The 22,160-nt window shown below is 43.9% G+C and overlaps 1 protein-coding gene across 1 annotated transcript; it reads left to right on the top strand.

The window, feature by feature from the left end:
- Positions 1 to 8,023: 8,023 nt before the first annotated feature.
- On the top strand, positions 8,024 to 21,644 carry LOC115795567 (desmoglein-2-like). The gene is made up of 12 exons (XM_030751545.1): positions 8,024 to 8,134; positions 9,731 to 9,850; positions 11,708 to 11,854; positions 13,401 to 13,542; positions 13,903 to 14,066; positions 14,691 to 14,825; positions 15,055 to 15,240; positions 16,950 to 17,254; positions 17,341 to 17,483; positions 17,593 to 17,814; positions 18,791 to 19,033; positions 19,987 to 21,644. Exons 1-12 carry the CDS (start codon positions 8,030 to 8,032, stop codon positions 20,019 to 20,021), a joined length of 1,947 nt encoding a protein of 648 aa, XP_030607405.1. The 5' UTR covers positions 8,024 to 8,029; the 3' UTR covers positions 20,022 to 21,644.
- The last annotated feature ends 516 nt before the right edge of the window (positions 21,645 to 22,160 follow it).

Genomic DNA, 22,160 nt, shown 5'->3' with positions numbered 1-22,160 from the left:
ATGAAAACACAGGAGGTCAGGGACAAGACATCAGGACAAAACAGACAAGACCATGGAGCAGGGGAGACAGAGACAAAGGGAACAAGATCATCCAAACACACCGGGAATTAAACACTCAGGGAAAATAAACTAAAAAACACAAACCGCTGGGCAGACGGCCCAGGACCATGACAGCACCCCCCCCTCAAAGGCCGGCACCCGACGGCCAAAACAGGAAACAAAACCAGACCAGGGAGGGAGGCGGGGGACCAGGACGGAGGGACCGGAACAAAACAAAACCAGGCAGGGAGCAACAAAGGCAGGGAGAAAAACATCAAAAATCACAAGGTCAGAACAAAAACAGCAGGGGCACAAGGCCGGGACAAAGTCCAAAAACAGGGACAAAACACAGGGATGAGAAAAAAAAACTGGATGAAACAAAAAGTGACGGCACAAGGCCGGAGAGCTCCAAAGTCCAAAACAGGGGGTCAAAACAAGGAACAGTTCAGGAGCTATGACAAAAACAGAAACAAAAAGAGCAACGGCCAGGGGGAACAAACAGTCCATAGTTCAGGGGGCCGTCCAGGCCAAGGGGCCAAAAAGCAGAGTCCAAACCTCTCAGGCGGGCGACCGCGGCTCCAGCAGCGGCGACGAGGAGTCGTGGCAGGGGGCCGACCGCGGCACCAGCGGCGGCGACGAGGAGTCGTGGCAGGGGGCCGACCGCGGCACCAGCGGCGGCGACGAGGAGTCGTGGCAGGGGGCCGACCGCGGCACCAGCGGCGGCGACGAGGAGTCGTGGCAGGGGGCCGACCGCGGCACCAGCGGCGGCGACGAGGAGACGAGACTGGGGGCCGACCGCGCTCCAGGCGGCGGCGGCGGCGAGACGAGACTGAGGGCCGACCGCGCTCCAGGCGGCGGCGGCGAGACGAGACTGAGGGCCGACCGCGCTCCAGGCGGCGGCGGCGAGACGAGACTGAGGGCCGACCGCGCTCCAGGCGGCGGCGGCGAGGCGAGACTGAGGGCCGACCGCGCTCCAGGCGGCGGCGGCGAGACGAGACTGAGGGCCGACCGCGCTCCAGGCGGCGGCGGCGAGACGAGACTGAGGGCCGACCGCGCTCCAGGCGGCGGCGGCGACGAGGAGACCAGACTGGGGGCCGACCGCGCTCCAAGCGGCGGCGGCAAGACGAGGCAGGAGGCTCGACCTGAGCCAGACGCTCCAACTGAGCGTAACCCTTGGGCTTCAAACACGGCTCCGACTGAGCCGGACCCTTGGGCTGAACGGGGCCTACAAGGTGAGGCTCCGAATGTGCAGGCTGGGTCTGCGGTGTAGGGCACACAGCTACTTCACTGAGCAGCTGGGGCTGCTTGGGGAATGGACCAGGTGCATGTGATGGTGGGTGCGTGGAAGCTGACACTGGGGAGGGCGAGGGAGCTGACACTATGGAGGGCGAGGGAGCTGACACTATGGAGGGCGAGGGAGCTGACACTATGGAGGGCGAGGGAGCTGACACTATGGACTGTGACTGCAGGGAGGCTGAGGGAACCAGGGGGACCGAGGGACCAGGAATGGAAGTACAGGAGGGAACTAAGGAGACTAAGGGGACCTGAGAGACTAAGGGAGCTGAGGGAACTAAGGCTGACACTGAGGGAGCTGACACGGAGGGAGCTAGGAGTGTGGAAGCTGAGGACGGGGAAGCTGACACTGGGGAAGCTGACTGCGGGAGAGGTGAGGGGACCGAAGCTGAGGACGGGGAAGCTGACACTGGGGAAGCTGACTGCGGGAGAGGTGAGGGGACCGAAGCTAACTGCGGGGAAACTGGAGTCGGGGGAGCAGGAGCAGAGGAGACTGGGACTGAGGCTGCAGGGGGAACCACAACTAAAGGAGCTGAGGGACCAGAGGAGGGAACAAAGGGGACCAAAACTGAAGGGACTGAAGCTAAGGGAGCTGGCACTAGGGGCCACGTGGAAGCAGGCCGGACGCTAGGGAGAGCCGGCTGCGTGGAAGCAGGCCGGGCGCTAGGGAGAGCCGGCTGCGTGGAAGCAGGCCGGGCGCTAGGGAGAGCCGGCTGCGTGGAAGCAGGCCGGGCGCTAGGGAGAGCCGGCTGCGTGGAAGCAGGCCGGGCGCTAGGGAGAGCCGGCTGCGTGGAAGCAGGCCGGGCGCTAGGGAGAGCCGGCTGCGTGGAAGCAGGCCGGGCGCTAGGGAGAGCCGGCTGCGTGGAAGCAGGCCGGGCGCTAGGGAGAGCTGAAGGGACTACGGGGACCTGAGGGACTGAGGGACCAGAAGTGGGAGTAGAGTAAGGGACTACGGGGACCTGAGGGACTGAGGGACCAGAAGTGGAAGTAGAGTAAGGGACTACGGGGACCTGAGGGACTACGGGGACCTGAGGGACTACGGGGACCTGAGGGACTACGGGGACAGAGGGCACGGAGGAAACCGAGGAGACTGCGACTAGAACTGAAGATGAAACTAAACTGATTGGAGAGACCAAGGGATTTAAGGGAAGTGACGCCACTGAAGGGGGCAAAGCTGAAGCACTGGCTGTGGGGACCGGGGAAGCTGACTGGACTGAGGTGACTGAGGAAGAGGGGACTGAGGTGACTGAGGACGAGGGGACTGAGGTGACTGAGGACGAGGGGGCTGAAGCTGAGGAGGATGAGGGGACTGAGGTGACTGAGGACGAGGGGGCTGAAGCTGAGGAGGATGAGGGGACTGAGGTGACTGAGGACGAGGGGGCTGAAGCTGAGGAGGATGAGGGGACTGAGACTAAAACTGAAGATGAAGGGACTGGAGGTGAAACTAAACTGACCAAGGGGATCACAGAAAGAGAAACCACTGGAGGGAGCAAAGCTGAGGCAGGGAGAACTAGAGCGGCTGGAGCTACTGCTGACTGAGGGCGAGCAGGTTGAGAGCTAGGGCGGGCTGGAGCTTCTGCTGGCTGAGAAGAAAATACAGGGGCTGGCTGAGACGGGAGTAACTGGGGAGGAGCTGGAGCTATAGCTGAATGAGACGGGAGTAACTGGGGAGGAGCTGGAGCTACAGCCGCATGAGACGGGAGTAACTGGGGAGGAGCTGGAGCTACAGCCGAATGAGACGAGAGTAACTGGGGAGGAGCTGGAGCTACAGCCGAATGAGACGGGAGTAACTGGGGAGGAGCTGCTGCAGGCGGCGTGGGTGGCTGAGGCTGAGGTGCTGAGGTGGGAAGAGCTAGCACCGGGGAAGCTGAGCCCAGGAGAGCTACAGAGGCTGGCAGAACCTGGGGCTCCTGGAGATGAGCTGGCGTCACAGCTGACTGGGGAGAATGAGAACGAGCTGGCAGCGTGGGAGCAGACTGAGGGAGGGCTGGCTGCGTGGGAGCAGACTGAGGGAGAGCTGCTGGAGCTGCTGCTGACTGAAGTGGCTGAGGGGTGACTGTTACAAGCGGCGTTGGTGACTGAGGCGCTGGTGCTCCCACCCGCGGAACAGAAGCGGGTGCAGGAGCATGAGGCACAGAGGATGGAGCGTCAGGGTGGAGTCCAGGTGTGAAACACACAGTCTTTTCTTTAGCCGGTTTATTGGAAACAGTCACCTTGGGAGACACGGAGGGGAAAGTGAGGGCTGCGGAATGAAGTATTTGTTCCGCATAACACTGGGTTAGCCGGGGCAAGGAATCCATAAGCCAGGTGTGTTCTGTCAACATGTCATGTATCCTGTGGGCGATGGTATTCCCCAGCTCCTCACTGGGTAGCCGGAACCACAGGATACAGAGCTTGGATGCCTTGTTGCAAATGTCTGATCTGGCTGTCAAGGACGGTGGAGCAGTGTGGTTAATCATGTCTGACGAGCCGGGGAAAGGAGGGACAGATTCAGTGGTGGAGTCGGAAGTGGTTGAAAACTGCAGAGAGTCCATTGTCATTTTATCCCTGGCTGCTGGCTCCGTTCGGCTTTTATGGCGCCGGGAATTCCGCTTACGTGCCGGCGTAGCGGGTCGTGAAGGAGGTGTGCTGGGGCATGACGAGGCCGGTGGAGGCGAATCTGATGCCAGGGAGAACCCGCCCAGCTTAATCCCTAAAGGCTGGGGCAGAGGTGGGGCAGTGGTATCGAGCGGTTGCTGCAGTGCGGCTGATGAACAGGGCTGTGGCGGCGGAGGTGGAGAGAGCGGCAAGCTCTGACGCGGAGACCCTTTAACCCAGCTGGAGTCTCCCCAAGCGCGGTGAGAGCGGCGGAGCTGTCCCTCGTACTCGGGAGCCAGCCACGGCTTCCTCCTCACCACTTCCTGCAGGTGAGCTTGCACAGCTAGCTGCCGTTCACACAGGTCTGAGTCCGCGGGGTCTTTGAAATGGTCGCGTCGTTCTGTCATGGCGTGTGTGTGGCAGGCAGGATTGGACCCCAGGATGCAGACTCATAAAACAGGACTTAGAGGATTTATTGGGAAAACATAACAGGAACCAGAACACAGCTAGGCAGGGGCTGGACAGATGCCAAAACTAAACTAAAGTAACTACAGAGAAGGAACATACACAACGAGGGAACACTGAAGACGACGCGACAAGAAACAGATGAACACTGAGGGCTTAAATACACAGCAGGTAATCAGGGCAAGAGGAAACAGCAGGGAGCAACAGGTGAAGCAAATGAAACTAATAACAGGGGTTAGCAAAACTAGACACAAAGCACAGGGAACACAAGACTGTCAAAATAATACAGGAAGTGACTAACCAAGGTGCACGCAGACTACATACGGGGAACTGGCACACAGACACGGGGCAGAGACGCAGACTAGTCACAACACTAGGAATAACTCAACATGAAAACACAGGAGGTCAGGGACAAGACATCAGGACAAAACAGACAAGACCATGGAGCAGGGGAGACAGAGACAAAGGGAACAAGATCATCCAAACACACCGGGAATTAAACACTCAGGGAAAATAAACTAAAAAACACAAAACGCTGGGCAGACGGCCCAGGACCATGACATTAGTCACGGCTGGCCGCTGTGCAGGTAGGAAGAAGGACCCCAATATGCAGACTCGGTGCGGGTGTAGTACTCTCACACACGTTTATTTACAATATCTTACAAAAGTCATAACCATGAGCTCGCCCCAGAAAAACACCAGATGGGGGAGAGACGCGAAACAGACCAGACTTTGTACATGAACAGAACGAGACACAGGACAGCGGACAACAACCATCAATGACGCGACAACGAGCATGGAAAACACAAGACAATATATACACCGCAGGTAATGGGCGAATGGGAAACAGCTGGAAGGGAAACACAGGAAGCACAACTAAACCCAAAGTGCACAGACAAGAGACCTACCAAAATAAAACAGGAAAGACTTGAACAGAGTACACAGAGATTAAACACCTAGGAACACCACATAAACTCGGGGAGACAAGAACCACAATAAACAGAACTATACATGACACAAAACACTGGGCCACTGTCCCAGGACCATGACACCTTTAGTCATTTAAAAATAAGCATATGAAGTGATTCATGATTCAACAGTTGTTGTTTTTTTACTCAGGCCTGTCATTGTTCTTGGTAGATTTGTTGGTAACATTTTATTTGAGGTTTCCAGCTGATTTTGTGTTCCAATTTCACACCAAGAAATTGAATCTGATATTCTACTTTACTGTTATTTATCATGTCATTTACATCCGGGTTTGTACTAGAATTTCCACATATCATTATAAATATCCACCCTTTTATAGCTGAGTAACATGGTCTCAACACCCACCAAGTTTCACTACCTGAAACAAAACCGACTTATTACTGGCAACTGGAACCAAGCTCTTGCTGCAGTTGTACAGGGACTAAATGGCTCGCAACAACAAGCCAAACACCGTATATCCCTGCAGCCCCCCCACATGATACCCCAAGGAACATGCAAGTGGCAAGGTTTATTTACAGAGTTCAAATCAATGGATAATGCAATGTCCTCCAGAAGGCTCAGGGCTTCTTGCTCCAGTCCAAACTTTGCAATCCTTGTATCTTCTTCTCTTGTGGCTAGCCTCTCCTCTCTAACACCAGGGAGTCTGGGTAACAGGAAACACCGCAGGTTAGTAGTGAACCAAATTAACAAGACAACAATAACAAGCTAGGTACATGAGCCAGCAACACTAACTGTGACACAATCAACAATCCAGCAAAGACTAATGGCAGCTCGCCAGCTCAAATAGTGTGTTGAACAGGTGTGTTTCTTAGCCTCCAGGTGACTGACTGCTCAGAGGGCGGAGACCAGAACTGGGAGAGAGAGAGAGAGAGAGAGAGAGAGAGAGAGAGAGAGAGAGAGAGAGAGAGAGATTGAGAGAGAGAGAGAGAGAGAGAGAGAGAGAGAGAGAGAGAGAGAGAGAGAGAGAGAGACCAAAAAAGTGGCAGGGCATGCATAGGCAGACCAAGGGCCATGACACTTCTCCGGAGCCACAGAACACATGTGTAAACTGCCACACACAGTCAAATGTCTCTGAGAGGATAAAGAGCTGGTCCAGCGTTTCATAACCAGGACAAAAATTGAATCCAAGGTTTGACCAAAAATGAATCATTTTTTATCACCCCACCCCATCCCCAGACTCTGCTTCTTCTACAGAAGGTGTGTAATTGGGATGAATGAGGTCTGCAAAGTGTTCCTTTGCAACTATATCCTCAGTTGAAGTCAGAAGCACCCCCACCAACACTATACACCGTGCAAGTAGAGCACAGCTTTCCCCTCCTGAGTCAGTGACCAACTGCTAGAATTGCTTTGAGGCAGTCAGGAAGCCCCCAACACTATATAACAGAACCAGCAGTTGCTCGTTGCACTATAAGTGTGGAGTAATTTGATTCTGGTGGTGCTGTCACTTGGTGTTAGTGCTCACTGTGGTATCTCTATGTGGCATGCTTCTTTTGAGTTTTTACTTTTAGAAATGTCAGTTTTTTGATTAGTTTTCATTGTGTTGAGTCTCTTTAATTATTATAATATGGGATTTATTAAATTGGGGCCAGATTTCAGTTTAGAACAGATATTAAAACACTATCAGTGAACTCTGTGAAGCTGCCTCTCAATCATGCAGAAGTCCAGGTCTTAAACTGCTTCACCAAAACCTCCTGATGCTCATTAATTTGATCAAATTGATTATTTTAGTTTTCTAAATGCATAAGATTTCAGTTATACATGTTTGCAAATGTCTTGAAGAATTACATTTTTAAAAATGTTTTTAGTTAATTAATTGTTCTTTTACTTTTGGTAAAAATGTGATTGAAACATTGATCACAGAGGTGCGATCACAACAGTTTTCTGGGACCTGCTGTGAGTGCTTCGACTGAAACTCAGATGGTGTTCAGTACTGCAGTTGTTGATATTGCTGTAATATACTGTGTGTTACATGAGGAAATGATGGTAAGTGATTTTGGAGGTTATGGGCCATGGGAAAACTTAAAAAAAAAAACAGTTTGAAAACTGAAGATGAAAAACAAAACTGCTTTCCGGAAGAAATTTGAGGAAGTCTTCTGTGTTCATGTGTGGGGTATGTTCTCATGCACTGAGTGTGCTACAATTCAGCTCCATGACAAAGACTGATCTGATCCCAGAATGTCAGGATGTGGAAAGAAAACAGCTCAAAAATACTTAATTTTTCAGGGTTCTATACAATCAAAGGTGTCGCCCCCTGATGGACATTAGAAAGTATGCAGGTTTGAGAAGATACTGTTTCTGCCTTAAACTGGGATCTGAATAAAAAGCAGGTTCAACATATCCAGACTTTCTTTGTGTTAGTTGGTAACAAAACCTCAAACCTGAGAAGTCAGAGATGGTAACCAAAGAATCAGTTCATTTTATCTTGAACAGAATCTGCTCTGGATCAGGTGATCTTTATCATTTACCATGATGATCTAAGAGATAAACAGAGACACAGTTTCATCACACCAAAAATGATTTTAACAGACCTGCAGACATCAAAATGGAGCTGCTATTTGTGTTATTTCACTAGAGGAGGTGTTAAAGGGTGTGTACTGTGTGTGTGAGTGTGTGTCTCTTCCTCATTTAGCAGTACTCCTCACCTCAAGCAGCGCAGTCCCTTCCATGCATGAAGCCACGCTGCTGGCACTCTGTTGGTTCACTTGTTCCAGACATGTTTTCTCCAGTCATGATTCGAGTTTCTGCACCAGCGTTTGTGTTGCTGCTGTTTGTGGTGAGTCCACCTGGAGTTTCATTCCTCTTTGAGCTGAAGCAGACTGACATGGATTTTTAATGCTTTCTTACTCTCTGAAGTTATTTATTAATATTTCGTCCCCTTATAATTATAAGGTTCTCTCTGCATTCTGACCAGTTTTGAGATATGAAATAATAGAACCTTAAAACACCAAGTTAAAGCTTGATTTTGCAGATAAAACCTTTTTGTTTTGTGAATAAAATGGCCGAAGTTGTAGATTGAAAAAAATCTCTTACATATTGTTGATTAGCGGTCAATTAATAAGAAATTGACGATAAGTCAGTTTCATCAAAAATATCAGAGAGAACCTTGTAATTCTAAAGGGATGATTCAGTAACCAAATCTAGCCAGAAAGACAAAGAAGTGACAATAAGAAAAATTAAAGACTGATAAAGATATTCTAAGGTCTTTATCTTGTTACCTGTGTTGTGATTTAATGCAGTATTAAGTGGAAAAACTGATAATAGTTTAATGATTTTAAATTTCTTTTTCAAAGAAAGTTTGTAACAAAGATTGTTAGCCACATGTGATATTTCAGGGGATACTGACCAAGTCTGGTTTGACAGAGAGGAAACTAAACAAAATCAACATGTTGCATCTTTTAAGAGTGAATTAAAGAGTGAAAATTTAGCAGGTAAACAATGAGTGCTTTGCAGAGTGTTAGCAAACATCTATACGGATCTTTGAGGCGTTTACCTGCAAGTGAAAAAACTCAGATTCTGAAGTAATAATTGTTTTTCCAACCAAAACACAAAACACAAAAACACTACAAGAGGCAAATCGAAACTACACCAAAATCTCAGACACAATGACTCATCTACACAAGTCGGAGCAGGTTATAGGGTGTGACTGTTTATATCTTTTTCATAACTGAATCCACAGTTGAATGCCGCTGCACCAACTGAGACACAGCAGTCTGCTTTTTCTGACCTCTGCATGTTTGCACCTCTGATCATGTTAAGAGGATGTGCTATGTTAACATAGAATCACCACACATGTTAAAGGGTGCACAACTGCACAAGAAAATGAGTGTAGTGCAATAGTGACTTTGGGATTTCTAAATGAATCCACGAAAAACAGCAAAACCTGCAGCAGATGATTGGAATGAACGAGCTGCTCTTACAGTACTCATGATCACAGCCCAGCTGTGTTGGCTGTTTCTTTGTTGATCGCTCATGAAGCTCACAGTTGGATGTTAATGTCACGATGAAAAGTTTCAGAGTGAATCCTGAAAACATGCACGTGGACTATCAGTAAGATAAGACCACTTTTTCATGTTCCACCATTAAACAGTCAGTATAAATGAGGGTTAATCTGTTATTAAGTGTCAGGTGATAAACAAGTGAGGCAAACGCTGCTTGAAAGCTTTTGCTCATGTCCCAACTTTTTTGTTCATGTCCCAACTTTTTTGAAACATGTTGCTTCAAATTCAAAAGGAACTCATATAAAAATAACAAAAGAAAAAGAAAATAAGAGATTTCTACCAGGATGGGAGTTAATTAATTAACCAGCATTTAGCTTTGTACAGCTGAGATTCTTTTGAGAGTCTTCACACAAACATCTGTTTTGTTACAGCTGTTGGCTGTGCTGAAGCCCAACTCTGGAGACGGTTTATTAAGAAAACGAAGCTGCGTTTTTATTCCCCCTAGGAAACTAAGGGAAAATCAAGACTACACTAATTTGTGTATTGGCAAGGTAAGTTCATGGTCACTAACTTACTTTAATTTTTCCAACTTTAACTAGTGAGTGATCACTATGTTGTATATGAAGAAAGTTATATATATTATAATTATAAGCTGAAAGTTATAATTATGATGTTTCTCAAGATTTCCTCTCACGTGAGTTTTCCAAAAGTCTTGCTATTTCACTCACAGATGGTTTGAGCTGAGTTCTCAGGTAAATCTATCCAAAACTCCACGTTACAAACTCTCTGTTTACCTTCATTCATTGTAGTTAGTTGAGCTAAAAAGAAATGAACTCTAATTTACACCAGGTGAATTTCCAGAATTTGCCACAGGCTCAGCTCTCAGGAACAATCTTGTCATTCCTCATGTGGCAGCTTGTCAGAGAAACTCAGAAGAATTTTCTCCAACAATGACATCCCAGTATTCTTCAAACCAAGTCACACCCTAAGGCAAATACTGGTTCATCCCAAGGACAAACCCTCCAAACACAAGATCAGCAATGCTGTATGCTGTCCAGTGCAGTGAAGAGTGCTCGGACCTCTACATTGGAGAAACCAAACAGCCTCTTCACAAACAATTGGCACAACATAGAAGAGCCACCTCGACAGGACAAGACTCGGCTGTACATCTGCATCTGGAGGTCAAAGGGCACTCTTTGAGGAAGCCACTGTTCACATTTCACAGGGAAGACAGATGGTTTGAAAGAGGAGTAAAAGAAGTGTCTGTGTCCACTGTGAACAACCATCATTGAACAGAGGAGGTGGATCACGTCACCAACTTTCCCCCACTTACAGTGCTGTCCTGAGCTCCCTCCCAGACGTCTCAACCCCCATTCACACCTTTGTTCCAGTGACCTCAATAGGCCACATGAAACAATGGAACGAAGTCCTATATTGTTTCATCTGAAACCACTGATTGAAATGACCCACGTCTCCTTTCACACCTTGGCACATGTGATTACGCACATGAATAATAGAGGGTCATAACCACCTCCAGGGGACTACGCCCACAGGGGTCTTTGGGATGAAAGGTGAAACATCTTCAAGAAACAGAAAGAAGTCCAGTCGCCTTTTTTCAAGCTCTGGAGAGCTCTCAGGTAAGTCTCTGCAGATGGGCACGAAACAGGCTGGTCTCCAGAAGGGTCAGGGTGATGCATCAGGAAAAGATGTGTGACAATGAGGACAGGACATGTTAAAAAAAAAAAAAGCAGGTGAGTAATCTTGAAAAACACAAGTAAAGGTGGCCTGAGCAGTACTACCAGCTGAGTAGTTCAACAATCTGCCAATGAATGGTAAGGAAAGCTGTGGTTAAATAAGCCTAAGCAGAAATGTCCAGACCACCCTCTCCCCAGCCACCTCCTCCAGCTCTTCTATTAATGCATTCTCAAGCCAGCTGAGTGATATAACTCTCCAGCGTGTCCTGCATTTCCCGTGGGCCTCTTCCTGGTAGGACATGAACAAAGCTCCTCCCCTAAAAAGTGCCCATGAAGCATCACAGCCAGATTCCTGAAACACCCTTTCCACACTCCATTTGATTTGGTGGAGTAGCAGTTCAACTATGAGCCCCTCCTGAATGACTGAGCTCCTGACCCTATCTTTAAATGAGAGCCCAGACATTGTATAGGGGAAGATCATTTTAGCCACTACCCAGAACTTATGGCCATACAGGAGGGCTGCAAGATCACAGATTAATGGGAAAAACCGAATGTGTATTTTTCTTAATTAACTGCAGTGAACCTGCTGACCTTCTATTACAAATAAATGATAATTAACGGCCACTAGATGGGTGCAGCATTTATTTAATTAGTGCTGTTGTTGGTAGCACAGTTGTGCAGTGAAATGATCAGGTCTTCTTCTTTGTGTTTCAGGCCTCCTCAGATTATGAAAATGTTGTCTTCTCCCTGAAAGGCGTCGGGGCGGACCAGTATCCCTTCAACGTGTTTGTGATTGACCCTCATACTGGGTGCATCCGTGTGACCCAAGTTCTTGACAGGGAAGTCATTCATTTTTACGATGTGAGTGATTCTCTGCTATTATAGTTCGTTAGTGCATTCATATGTTAAATACTGAGATATTTAGAAACCATTTATTTTGCCACCACTTTATGAACAGTTGAGTTTTATTTTTTTACAACAATGTTTGATACAATCTGTCACCTGGACTCAAGAAAGATGGATGAAATTGAATTTTGGTGATCAAAACTTCGGAGAGTATATTTTTGATTATAATTTAAGAATTCATAAACCTCTCTTCATAACACAATTGTTATGATTCTGATTTAAACAAAATTCAAAAACAGCATCACCTCATTAAGTTATTGCAATTTAAATTTAAAAAGGTCAAAGGTGAAGTTCACTGTGACATCATAGTGTTCAGCAAACACATTTTCGGACCATAATTCAGCTCCATAACTCAGGAAGAGAAGGTGTCATGTAACTGCTGTGGCAGGCAGGCAGGAAAAGGACATCAATGCAGGACTCTAGACAGGCTTTAACTTAATCACAGCTTCATGAGCGTGAGCGTGAGCATGTCACGGTGGGGGGCTGTGTGCGGAGGGAGAGGACCCAAATGCAGGACTGATGTAGATGTAAACTAAAACTGTTTATTTGCAGGAACTCGAATAATACAAAACACAAAACTCGAAATCTCCACCAGGACACAAAACAAACCAGAAGCCTGGGAGAAAGCAAAAAAAAAAAGCACAGCTAAGAGGGGAATACTGGGGGAAACAATGACGACGACGCAACAAAGAACAGCGAAAAACTAAGAGCTTAAATATACACAAGGAAATCAGGGAGAGTGGAAACAACAGGGGACGACAGGTGAACCAAATGAACCTAATGACAAAGGGGAAGCAAAACTAAACACAAAACACAGGGAACACGAGACTGTCAAAATAAAACAGGAAGTGACTCAAGGGAACAGACGCAGAACTGACGCTGAAAACTTGACAAAGGGAACATACACAAAAAACAGCAAGGGAAACTAAACAGCATACTCAAACAACAATAAAACCATAAACTATAAGAAACACTAAGAAACATAACCTGAAAAGTACAACAAAAGAAAGCTACACGAAAAACTCAAAACACTGGGCCACCGGCCCACGACCATGACAGAGCATGAGCATGAGCGTGAGGGACACAGATTTGACACATGAGGATGCAGGGACACTGAGGGAATCAAAACATAACTAACTAATCAAGACTCAGGTAACTTAACTAAGAACACCTGAAGATACAAATAAACTAAAACCCATGAAACAGCAAAAACAGAAAGTTTAACAATAGAAAACAAAATTCAATTTTACAAAAAGTCCTAAAACTCTGAGTCAGTGGAGCAAGAATCACGACAGAAGGAGAGGCTGTGACCGTGTATAGTCTGATAGTTGGTTTCACTGATCTTTGATGGTTCCCTCTATCTTCTCTGAGTCTGGACAAACTAAACTAAAACTTCACTGGTGGCAGAAACACCAACTGCAAGTTGCTTCTGTTTTCTAGTTTATGTTAAGACAAATAACCAACACAAGAATGGTTCAATTCTTATCTTGTGGTGTTTCAGCTGACAGTTGTTATTAGGCTCACTAATGGCACCATTGTAGAAGAATGGACTCTCCCTAAATACGTGATTGTAGATGAGAATGACAACCCTCCAGTGTTTGGGGAAATCAAGCCTGGTGAAGTGGAGGAGCTCAGTCCTGAAGGTCAGTGATACAAATCCCAGCCTATTAAACAAAGCACTGTGGTTTTGCATTTGGGATTTTCTGGATTTTAAGTGGGCCACAGCACTCTTGACTTTGGGAACCACTGACTTAGGGGCTAATGCAGTGCTGCATGTGAACAAGTGCTACAACTCAATCAGAGAGTGGTCATTTATCTGAAATATAAAGCATCTGAATTCTAATAGGTTCATGTATATATCTGTAAGAACCCATAAAAACTCTGTAAAAGTTTTATAGACTACTTAGTCTTATACTACAATAGTACACAACAGATTGAAGCTCTAGTAGAAAAGTGTTCTTACATAAAGGGTTATAATTTTATCATTTCGTGGTATTTTACAGGTACATTTGTTATGAAAGTCACAGCAACTGATGCTGATGAACCATGGAATCCCAATTCTGAGATTGTCTACACCATCATAGATCAGAATCCACCTGATGACCGGTTCTACATTAACAGAGAAGATGGCTCCATCTATGCTAAGAAGCCTCTTCTGGAGAGAGAGGTATGAACTGTACCAATAGGGTTCATCTGACACTGTATTCATGATTGTTGTTTAACAGATTTTTTAATAATATTAAATAATATTACAGTGTCAGTGTGTGATGATGAGAGAAATGAGGAAAACCAGCCCATCCAGTCTACTCACTTTCATTTAAGAAGGTTTTAGAGAATCTCAGCAGCAAAGTGATCATAGTCATCATAGTGCTAAATGGTACCATATGTAATTTCAGGGCACAGAATCCCAATAGTGGGGAGGAAAGAGTGTATTTATTACAGTACAGTGATTTTTTTCTGCAGATAGGAGCTTGTTAGACTTTGGAGTTACAGTGCAGTTTCAGCTATAATATGGTACCTCTGCAGATGATGGAGAGTGAGCTAAACTGTGGCAGCTTAGGGGACAGCTGGAACTTAATTGCTCAACCTTTTGCAAAACAACTATAAACTCTTATTTCATTTAAATTGTTGTGACCTCAGTGAGCCCCTACATTTGTCCTTCCTTCGGGTTTCTCTGTCTTTGCTTCTGAAAAGTAACCACTAAGATAAACATTACAAATCTGACTGAAACTCTAACTTTGGACAGTTCAGGCATTTCTTCAGTTGCTGTTATAATTCCTTCTGATTTCAGAAATGTGATCAGTATATTCTGACTGTAAGAGGCCAAGACCTAAATGGTGCACCAGGTGGAAACAGTGCAACTGGCAGTGTTACTATTTATGTCTGTGACGTGAACAACCACCTTCCCACTCTGGAAAAAGAGCAGGTACTTCTCTTCCTCAGATTCCACTATGTTAGCATGTTATGCTGCATGTTGGTGCAGGTACAATATGTTTCCACATAACTTTTCAGATGTTTTGGTACTTCAGAGAATACAGAAATGTTGAAATTCGCACACCACAAATCACACATTGAGTTAAATCAAGTGATAAAAATCTGTTATTGACATGAATCTGGTGAAGTGAGCCACACTTTAATTGCATGTTTCACTGCAGTATGAGGGAAGCATCGAGGAGAACACACAAGGTGTGGAGGTGATGAGGCTCAAAGTGGAGGACCTGGATCTGAAGGGCACAGATAACTGGGCAGCTGTGTTTGATATTGTCAGAGGCAATGAGGCCGGATATTTCAGCATTATAACAGACCCCAGAACCAACGAGGGCATCTTAATGCTCGACAAGGTACAACAGACTGAATATGGAAGAAATGTGTGCTGTTATCGTGTCTCTTATGAGATTTGGTGTTTGGTTTTGGAATTTGGTGAATGCAGTCAGGATGGTTCAAGAACAAGCACTCAAACACATATGGCTGGTTTCCCATTCATGGATTAAGCATGGTCCCAGACTATAAGGAAAAAGTCAATGAAGACCACAATAGAAAAAAATCTTTAGTCCAGGACAGGGTTATTATAGTTAATGAAAACGAACGAAATAACAAAAACTGAAATTGAAAAAACATTGTCGTCAACTGAAATAAATACAAACTATAATTAAAAGGAAAAAACAATAACTAACTAAAACTGTATTGTGAGTTTACAAAACTAACTAAAACTAACTGAAATTATAGATAAACTTTCAATTTCTTGTTTGTCATTTTTTTAAAGCCTTGTGGATTGATATGAAATCATTTTTTCCGCTCTCCGAGTTTAAGCTGGGAGCGCCATCGGGCAACTGTGTGCGTGCGTGTGCATGTGCGTACGTGCGCTCAGCGCGCTGGTCCGAAAAGTAATGGCAGCGGTCTGCAGAGAAACCGCTCTGATCCTACGGGGTAACCTGACGTGCACCTCTGGAGAAATGTGACTACTTTTCGGGTCCGTGCAGCCCACAACATTGAGATTAACCTGTTCAGTCCCTGTGCGTTTCCGGCTGCTTTATCAGTGAGAGAATAACAATCAGGAATAATAATCAAAGCATCAATTTAAGGACTCACAAATGTCATCAAATTCCTGGAGGGAGACTGCTGAAACTGTCGGGATGGATGTGAGGGAATGAAGAAAATGAAACACACATAATCCAGCTGCACAAGCATGCGGACATGAGGTTGGCCACTCCATAGGTTGTGTACAGAGGCCGCAAAGACCCTGCAAGTCTAATTAGGAGCATTTAACCAAGCTAGCTCCAAAACAGAAGCAGCTTCAACATGAGAATGCAGCTGGATTTGACCTTTGACTCATTCAAAGAGTTTGTTTTTGTCAAACACCACCTGTTGGTGTTGTTGATCTACTGTATTGATGCTGAAGTTTATTGTAGAGTTTATTGCAGAATTTATTGAGTTTTGAAGTTCATATTTTTCTTTGTTTCTCCCTGTTGATGTTCATGTGTGTCCTTAATATTACACACATTTAGCAGATAGTGCTGCTGTCTGTGAACAGTGGGTTGTTGAATATATTTCTTTAAAGGGTATCTTTGTCAAGTTTTTATTACACAATAGTCACTTGTATGCCTTGAATCTTGCACCTGTTTAAGTATGAAAATACTAAAATTAATACTGAAACTAATTAAAACTAACTAAAACTAAGCATTACACAAAAATATAAACTAATAAAAATGATCAAATCCACTCTGAAAACTAATTAAAACTAACTGAATTAGAGAACAAAAAGTAAAAACTAACTAAAACTAAACTATAATGTAAAATCCAAAACTATTATAACCCTGGTCCAGGATTAAACTTAATCCCTGTACGGGAAACTAGGCCATACATACGTACATGTATAACAGATATCTTTAAATTGAGATCATCTAAAAATACACATCACCTTTTGTTTGCATATAATAGGTTAGTATGAATCGGTCATAGCTAATAACCTAACTACTGTTACATATGAAACACAATCTGGTTTAATTTTCATTATCCACATATCGTTTATGTTCTTTGTGTCATGTCACAGCCTGTGGATTACGAGGATGTGAAGACCCTAAAATTGGAGTTAGCTGTAAGGAACAAGGCCCCACCATTTAATGGATCTGAGACATCTGGAACTGGATGTTTTGCATCATTGCGGCAACGGGGAGAAAAAAATAAAATCTATGCAGTCAAAATCAGTGTGAAGAACCAGCCTGAGGGGCCACTGTTTGATCCCAAAGTCAAAGCTGTTGCCATCAGAGAGGAAGGCACCTCATTCAACATTATGGATGCTATTGCTAGCTACCCTGCAATAGATGAAGATACCAGAGAACTAGCTGAGAATGTCAGGTCAGTGCCACATTAAACATGAATTACATGTTATCTCCCCTTCATATGGACAAGAATAACTGGCCTGAGGCCGATGTGTGATGTAGGTATGCCATAGGCTCAGACCCTGGCAGCTGGCTGACTATTGACCCAGAGACAGCAGAGATCAAACTCAAGAGGATACCTGACAGGGACTCTCTACACCTGGTCAATGGGATACATATTGCTGAAGTACTCTGCATTACAAAAGGTACAGAATGAATATACCTGAGCATGCCTCTGAAGAAAGGAACAAGATCAGAGGAACTCAAAGAAAAATGATGAATTATGTGTTTATTATTCCTGTTGTTGCATCACAGACACACCTACTAAAACAGCCACTGGCACCATAGCCATCCAGGTGGACAAATTTAATGACCACTGCCCGATCCTGACCAGTCACATCCAGACTATATGCTCCATAGATGAAGCTGTAATTGTGAGTGCTGCTGATGAGGATTCATATCCCAATGGCCCTCCCTTTAAGTTTGAGATCATCCCAGAAGGCACTGAAGGAAAATGGCGCATGGCGCGTATCTATGGTGAGAGATGACTTCCAGTTAAAAAAGATTGTTTCAGCTACTTTCATTAATAACAGGTTATTTTCTTAGCCTACCATTAAGTGAATCAGTCTCAAGTGGACTACCAGAAAGTTCAGAAACATTTGTTTCTAGATGATAATGTCTTCAGAGAGTGAAGGGTCGTTCCATGACAAATTAGCAAATTTTTTGAAAATTTTCTGATTAACCATCTCTGATTTGCAGAAATATGTTATGGTTCAAAGTCTGAACATATACAATGATTGCTGTGAAATTTTAGTTTCATATTCAAATGCTTTGTGTTGACCCACTTTCAGAGTATTGTTTTGTGCATTGGAATCTGAGCCAAAGCTTGAACTGTCAAAAGTTATTAAATATAAAAGCCTGAAACTTTCACTGGCCTTAAATAAATATGAAATAAAAAGTCCAGCACTCCTGCAAAGTCCCATTTTTGTGCAAACACTAATAGAAATGTATACTCACAAATAGTGACAATTTCTGAACAGCATGTAGTTGAATTTCACATTACAGCAAAATAAAACATGCAGACTACTTTCCAACAAGAAACTTTCAGTCACAGCAATGAAGAAAATGTTCTTTCAAATTTCTGGATTGAGCAAACAGGTCAAGTTGTACCACTAAAACAACAAAACAAACAAACAAAAAATATTTGTTCTATTCAACACAATTCTAGAGTTTCCACGTAGTACTCTTATAATAACTCAGAAAAAAATTAGTTGATTTGAGATGGAACGACCCAGAAGCTTTACCAGAGAGAAGGCTGCTTCATATGCAAGAGAGCTCAATTTCACTTTGGTAGATTTTCACTAATGTGTTTTTTTTCTTTTAGATTTCACTGCTATCTAAATAAAACTTAATTTGATTTAATGTAATTCAATGTAATTGAATCCATAATGCTGTCATTTCATTTTAGTATTAATTGTCTACATGTCTCACATCTCTGTCTGGTTTCTCACAGACACTGCGATTATCTTGCTGGCTCAGGAGCACATGTGGCCTGCTGTGTATATGGTGGAACTAATGGTAACAGATCAGCAGGGAAAGGCCTGTCCAGAACCACAAAAATTCTATGTCAGAGTTTGCACCTGTAAGAATGGAGTTGTGTGCGGAAATCGAATTCGCAAAAAACAGCAAATCAAAAGGTTCCAATTAGGACCTGCAAGCACTGGGATAATTGTACAGGCTGCACTGCTGCTGCTATGTAAGTGTTACACAATTATTTTAATTCACATTTTTAATGAGGCACATCAAAAAAATAAAAATAAAAATTGTTTGTTACATTTCAGATACACTGACTGGTGTGACCTTATATGTTCAATAGTAAATAACAAATGTGTGAGCACATCTTCACTTTTTAGTAATTAAATCTGAATTTAGCTTTTATCTTCTTGGGGCTAAAGAAACTGCTAGGACCTGCTCCTCTCCTGCCATGTGAAAACAAAGGAAACAAAGTCTGCCATTCCAGATTTCAGCTTAAACAAACAAATCTTTGCTTTCCTTCTAAATCTTTACCTGGAAAACCCACAGCAAGACCAGAGCCATACCTGATCCTATCTCTCACAGAATAGCTCAGATATAAACATTGATTTTATTTCACTATAACTCCAACAAATATACCATCTATCCATCTTCTACTTCTTATTCAGGACTGGTTTGTGGCAGCAGCAGCCTGTAGTGAGCAATGGCTTTACTCTGAGTCCCTCCCAAATGACTGAACTTCTCACATTATCTCTAAGGCAGAGGCCGGCCACCCTTCAGAGAGAACTCATTTCCACTGCTAGTTTCTGCAGTCTCATTCTTTTGTTCACTACCCAGAGCTCATGACCATAGCTGTGGGTAGGGACATAGATCAGCCAATATACTGACAGATTTGCTTTTACGCTCACCCACTGTCGCCGATGTGTTTCCCAATAGGACAACAGAGTTGGCCATCTGTTGTAAGTTTCTCTCTGTGTACTCTGGTTTCCTGCTAGAGTCCAAAGACATGCAGATAGTGGTGTTAAGTTGGTGATTTTAAATTGCCCACAGGTGTGAAAACAACCCTTAAGTTGAATAAGTGGAAGAAAATGGATAGATGGACAAACTGAAATACTACCTCTCCTTCACACTAGATTTTGAAGCTTTGACTCTGACTGAAACTTGTTGCTTTTACAGGTGTTCCTCTGTTGCTGACCTTCTGCCATTGCTGATATGCTGCAAGGGATTTGGCCCCTGTAAATATTGTTGGGCTTAAATCCTTTAGGAATGGCCCCAGAATATGTCACCCTTACTGTGGCTACAGAAACTCTGAGTCCTGGGACAATGTTACACTCAGGTGAGTAATCTGCTGATCTGTAGCAAAGGCTCAACAGATTTTCAATGAAAATAACTGCATAAAGGACAATATCTTATTGTATGAGAACCAGGCCTCCTCTGTGGGCTGCTGCAGCCTTTTGGAGTCAGATAATAATCTTCAATTCCTTGAAGACCTCAAACCAAAGTTCAAGACTGTTGCAGAGATGTGTAGAGACAATACATACATACATATATTAAAATAAATAAGTAAATACATTCTAATGCCAAATATTTCTTACCTAATATATTTAACGTTGAACTTTTTCATTTTTTTTCACTGTTGTAAGTTTTAGTTTCTGTCAATTGCATTCTGGGATTCCTGTTTTTATTGCGTCATTATTCTTATAGATTATGAGTTTTAGTTCTGGTAATAATGAGTCTCGCTGTTTTATTTTATGGTTTCTATTGAGAACTTTAGTTTGGTGATATCAGTAGTTTTGCTCCCTATATGCCTCACCATGAGTGTTCTGATCGTGTTGTGTTTACTTTTTCAGTACTGTCAGTTTTTCATATTTTTGAACTTTTGTTACCTTCTTGAGTCTTCTTATCTGCAGTTGAAGCTTGCTTTTCCACTTGATATTCTGCCTTCTGCATCCTGTATTCTTGGCCCTTGAAAACTGTGATCCACAGCTAGCTGCACAGCCTGATTTCCCCATTGCTTTTATCAATGCTAAGACCTCAGCATCAGGTTCAGTGAGTGCCCAACAGCTGTTCCCTTCATCCATGGAAAATGCTATTGGATTCAGACCGCCTTGTTCAGGGAGGTTCTCTACAACCCAAAGGCCTTGCAGGATCTAAGAGTCCTGATGGCTGGAGATCCAACACCTAAAACATTATATTACAGTCAACTTTTCACTTCTCCAATTATGAAATGACAAGAAAAACAATAAGCTGATACTCCAAATTGATCCCAGCTGACCTGATGGTTTATGAATTAAAGGATGCAATAACTTAGTAGAGGTTTGACTAAATGCTGCCACAAAAGCTTGAAAGGATGTGGTCTCATGTGCCCAGGTGAGCTGAGAACCTTTTGTTTGAGCACTCATCAAACCATTCAGTCACTCCTGTTGTCCAGTGGATGATGCATAGTTGTTATAGAAGAGACCACTTCCTTCAGGATAGAAATCATTTGTCAGCATAAAGGCAATTATTCAGAACAACTCACTGATTTTCAGTCATTCTTCCCTCTGAGAAGGAAGGTGGTCCCAACCCAATGAAGCAAAATGCCCCCCACAGTATAACAGAACCAGCAGTTGCCCATTGCACCATAGAGGTCAAACAGTGTCATGTAATTACTCACCTCTCTGTCTATGAGCTTTACTTGAGCCGCTCTTATCACATGTATGCACTGTATTATGTAATCATAGCAGGTATAACTGATGTTTAGGTCATCACTGGTTCTATTGTCTTCTATTTTCTTTTAAATTTATGTACTGTGTGTGTTTTATACCAACAAAAGACATTAAAATCTATGGGTTCACTGGATTTGAGTGTTTTTTTTTATTGTCTTATATCTAAAGCATCTCTTAATCCATTTCTTAGTACATTTACTTTCTGATGAATAACACTGCATCATTTTCTGGTAAAATGCTGCCATTTGGTGGTCAAAGTTTATATTGGAAAGCGTTTTTTTTTTTTTTTTCACAAAAAGTAAAACAAAATATAAATCAAATTTAACATTTTAATTCTTTAAGACACCTAAAAACACATGTAACTAAAAAAATAATATAAAAAATAAACATTGATCAAAATAAATATTGATCACATTTATTAGTTTGGGGAGGTTTTGCTGAAGCTGTTTGAGACCTGGACTTCTGCACTAAGAGGCAGCTTCATAAAGTTCACTGATAGTCTAATTAATGCCTATTTTGGCCAGCAGCAGCCCATATTCAGAGTATTGTTTTAAAATGATGTAAATCAGCCTTTTATTGGTCTGTAAATGCTGTTACACTATTACATTTACCTTCCGGTGACGGCACAAAGACTGATAGGGG

This window comes from Archocentrus centrarchus, chromosome 2 (assembly GCF_007364275.1).
Source record: "Archocentrus centrarchus isolate MPI-CPG fArcCen1 chromosome 2, fArcCen1, whole genome shotgun sequence".
NCBI classification, from domain to species: Eukaryota; Metazoa; Chordata; class Actinopteri; order Cichliformes; family Cichlidae; genus Archocentrus; species Archocentrus centrarchus.
Note: the sequence above shows the minus strand (reverse complement) of the source record. Positions and strands in the feature narration are given on the sequence as shown.

What these genes read in the sequence shown, in the direction of transcription:
- LOC115795567 (XM_030751545.1), top strand. Translation starts at nt 8,030, where the DNA reads ATGAAGCCACGCTGCTGGCACTCTGTTGGTTCACTTGTTCCAGACATG. An exon ending in TTGTGTTGCTGCTGTTTGTG is followed by an intron (nt 8,135 to 9,730) that starts GTGAGTCCACCT and finishes GTTTTGTTACAG; the next exon opens with CTGTTGGCTGTGCTGAAGCC. An exon ending in GCGCATGGCGCGTATCTATG is followed by an intron (nt 17,815 to 18,790) that starts GTGAGAGATGAC and finishes GGTTTCTCACAG; the next exon opens with ACACTGCGATTATCTTGCTG.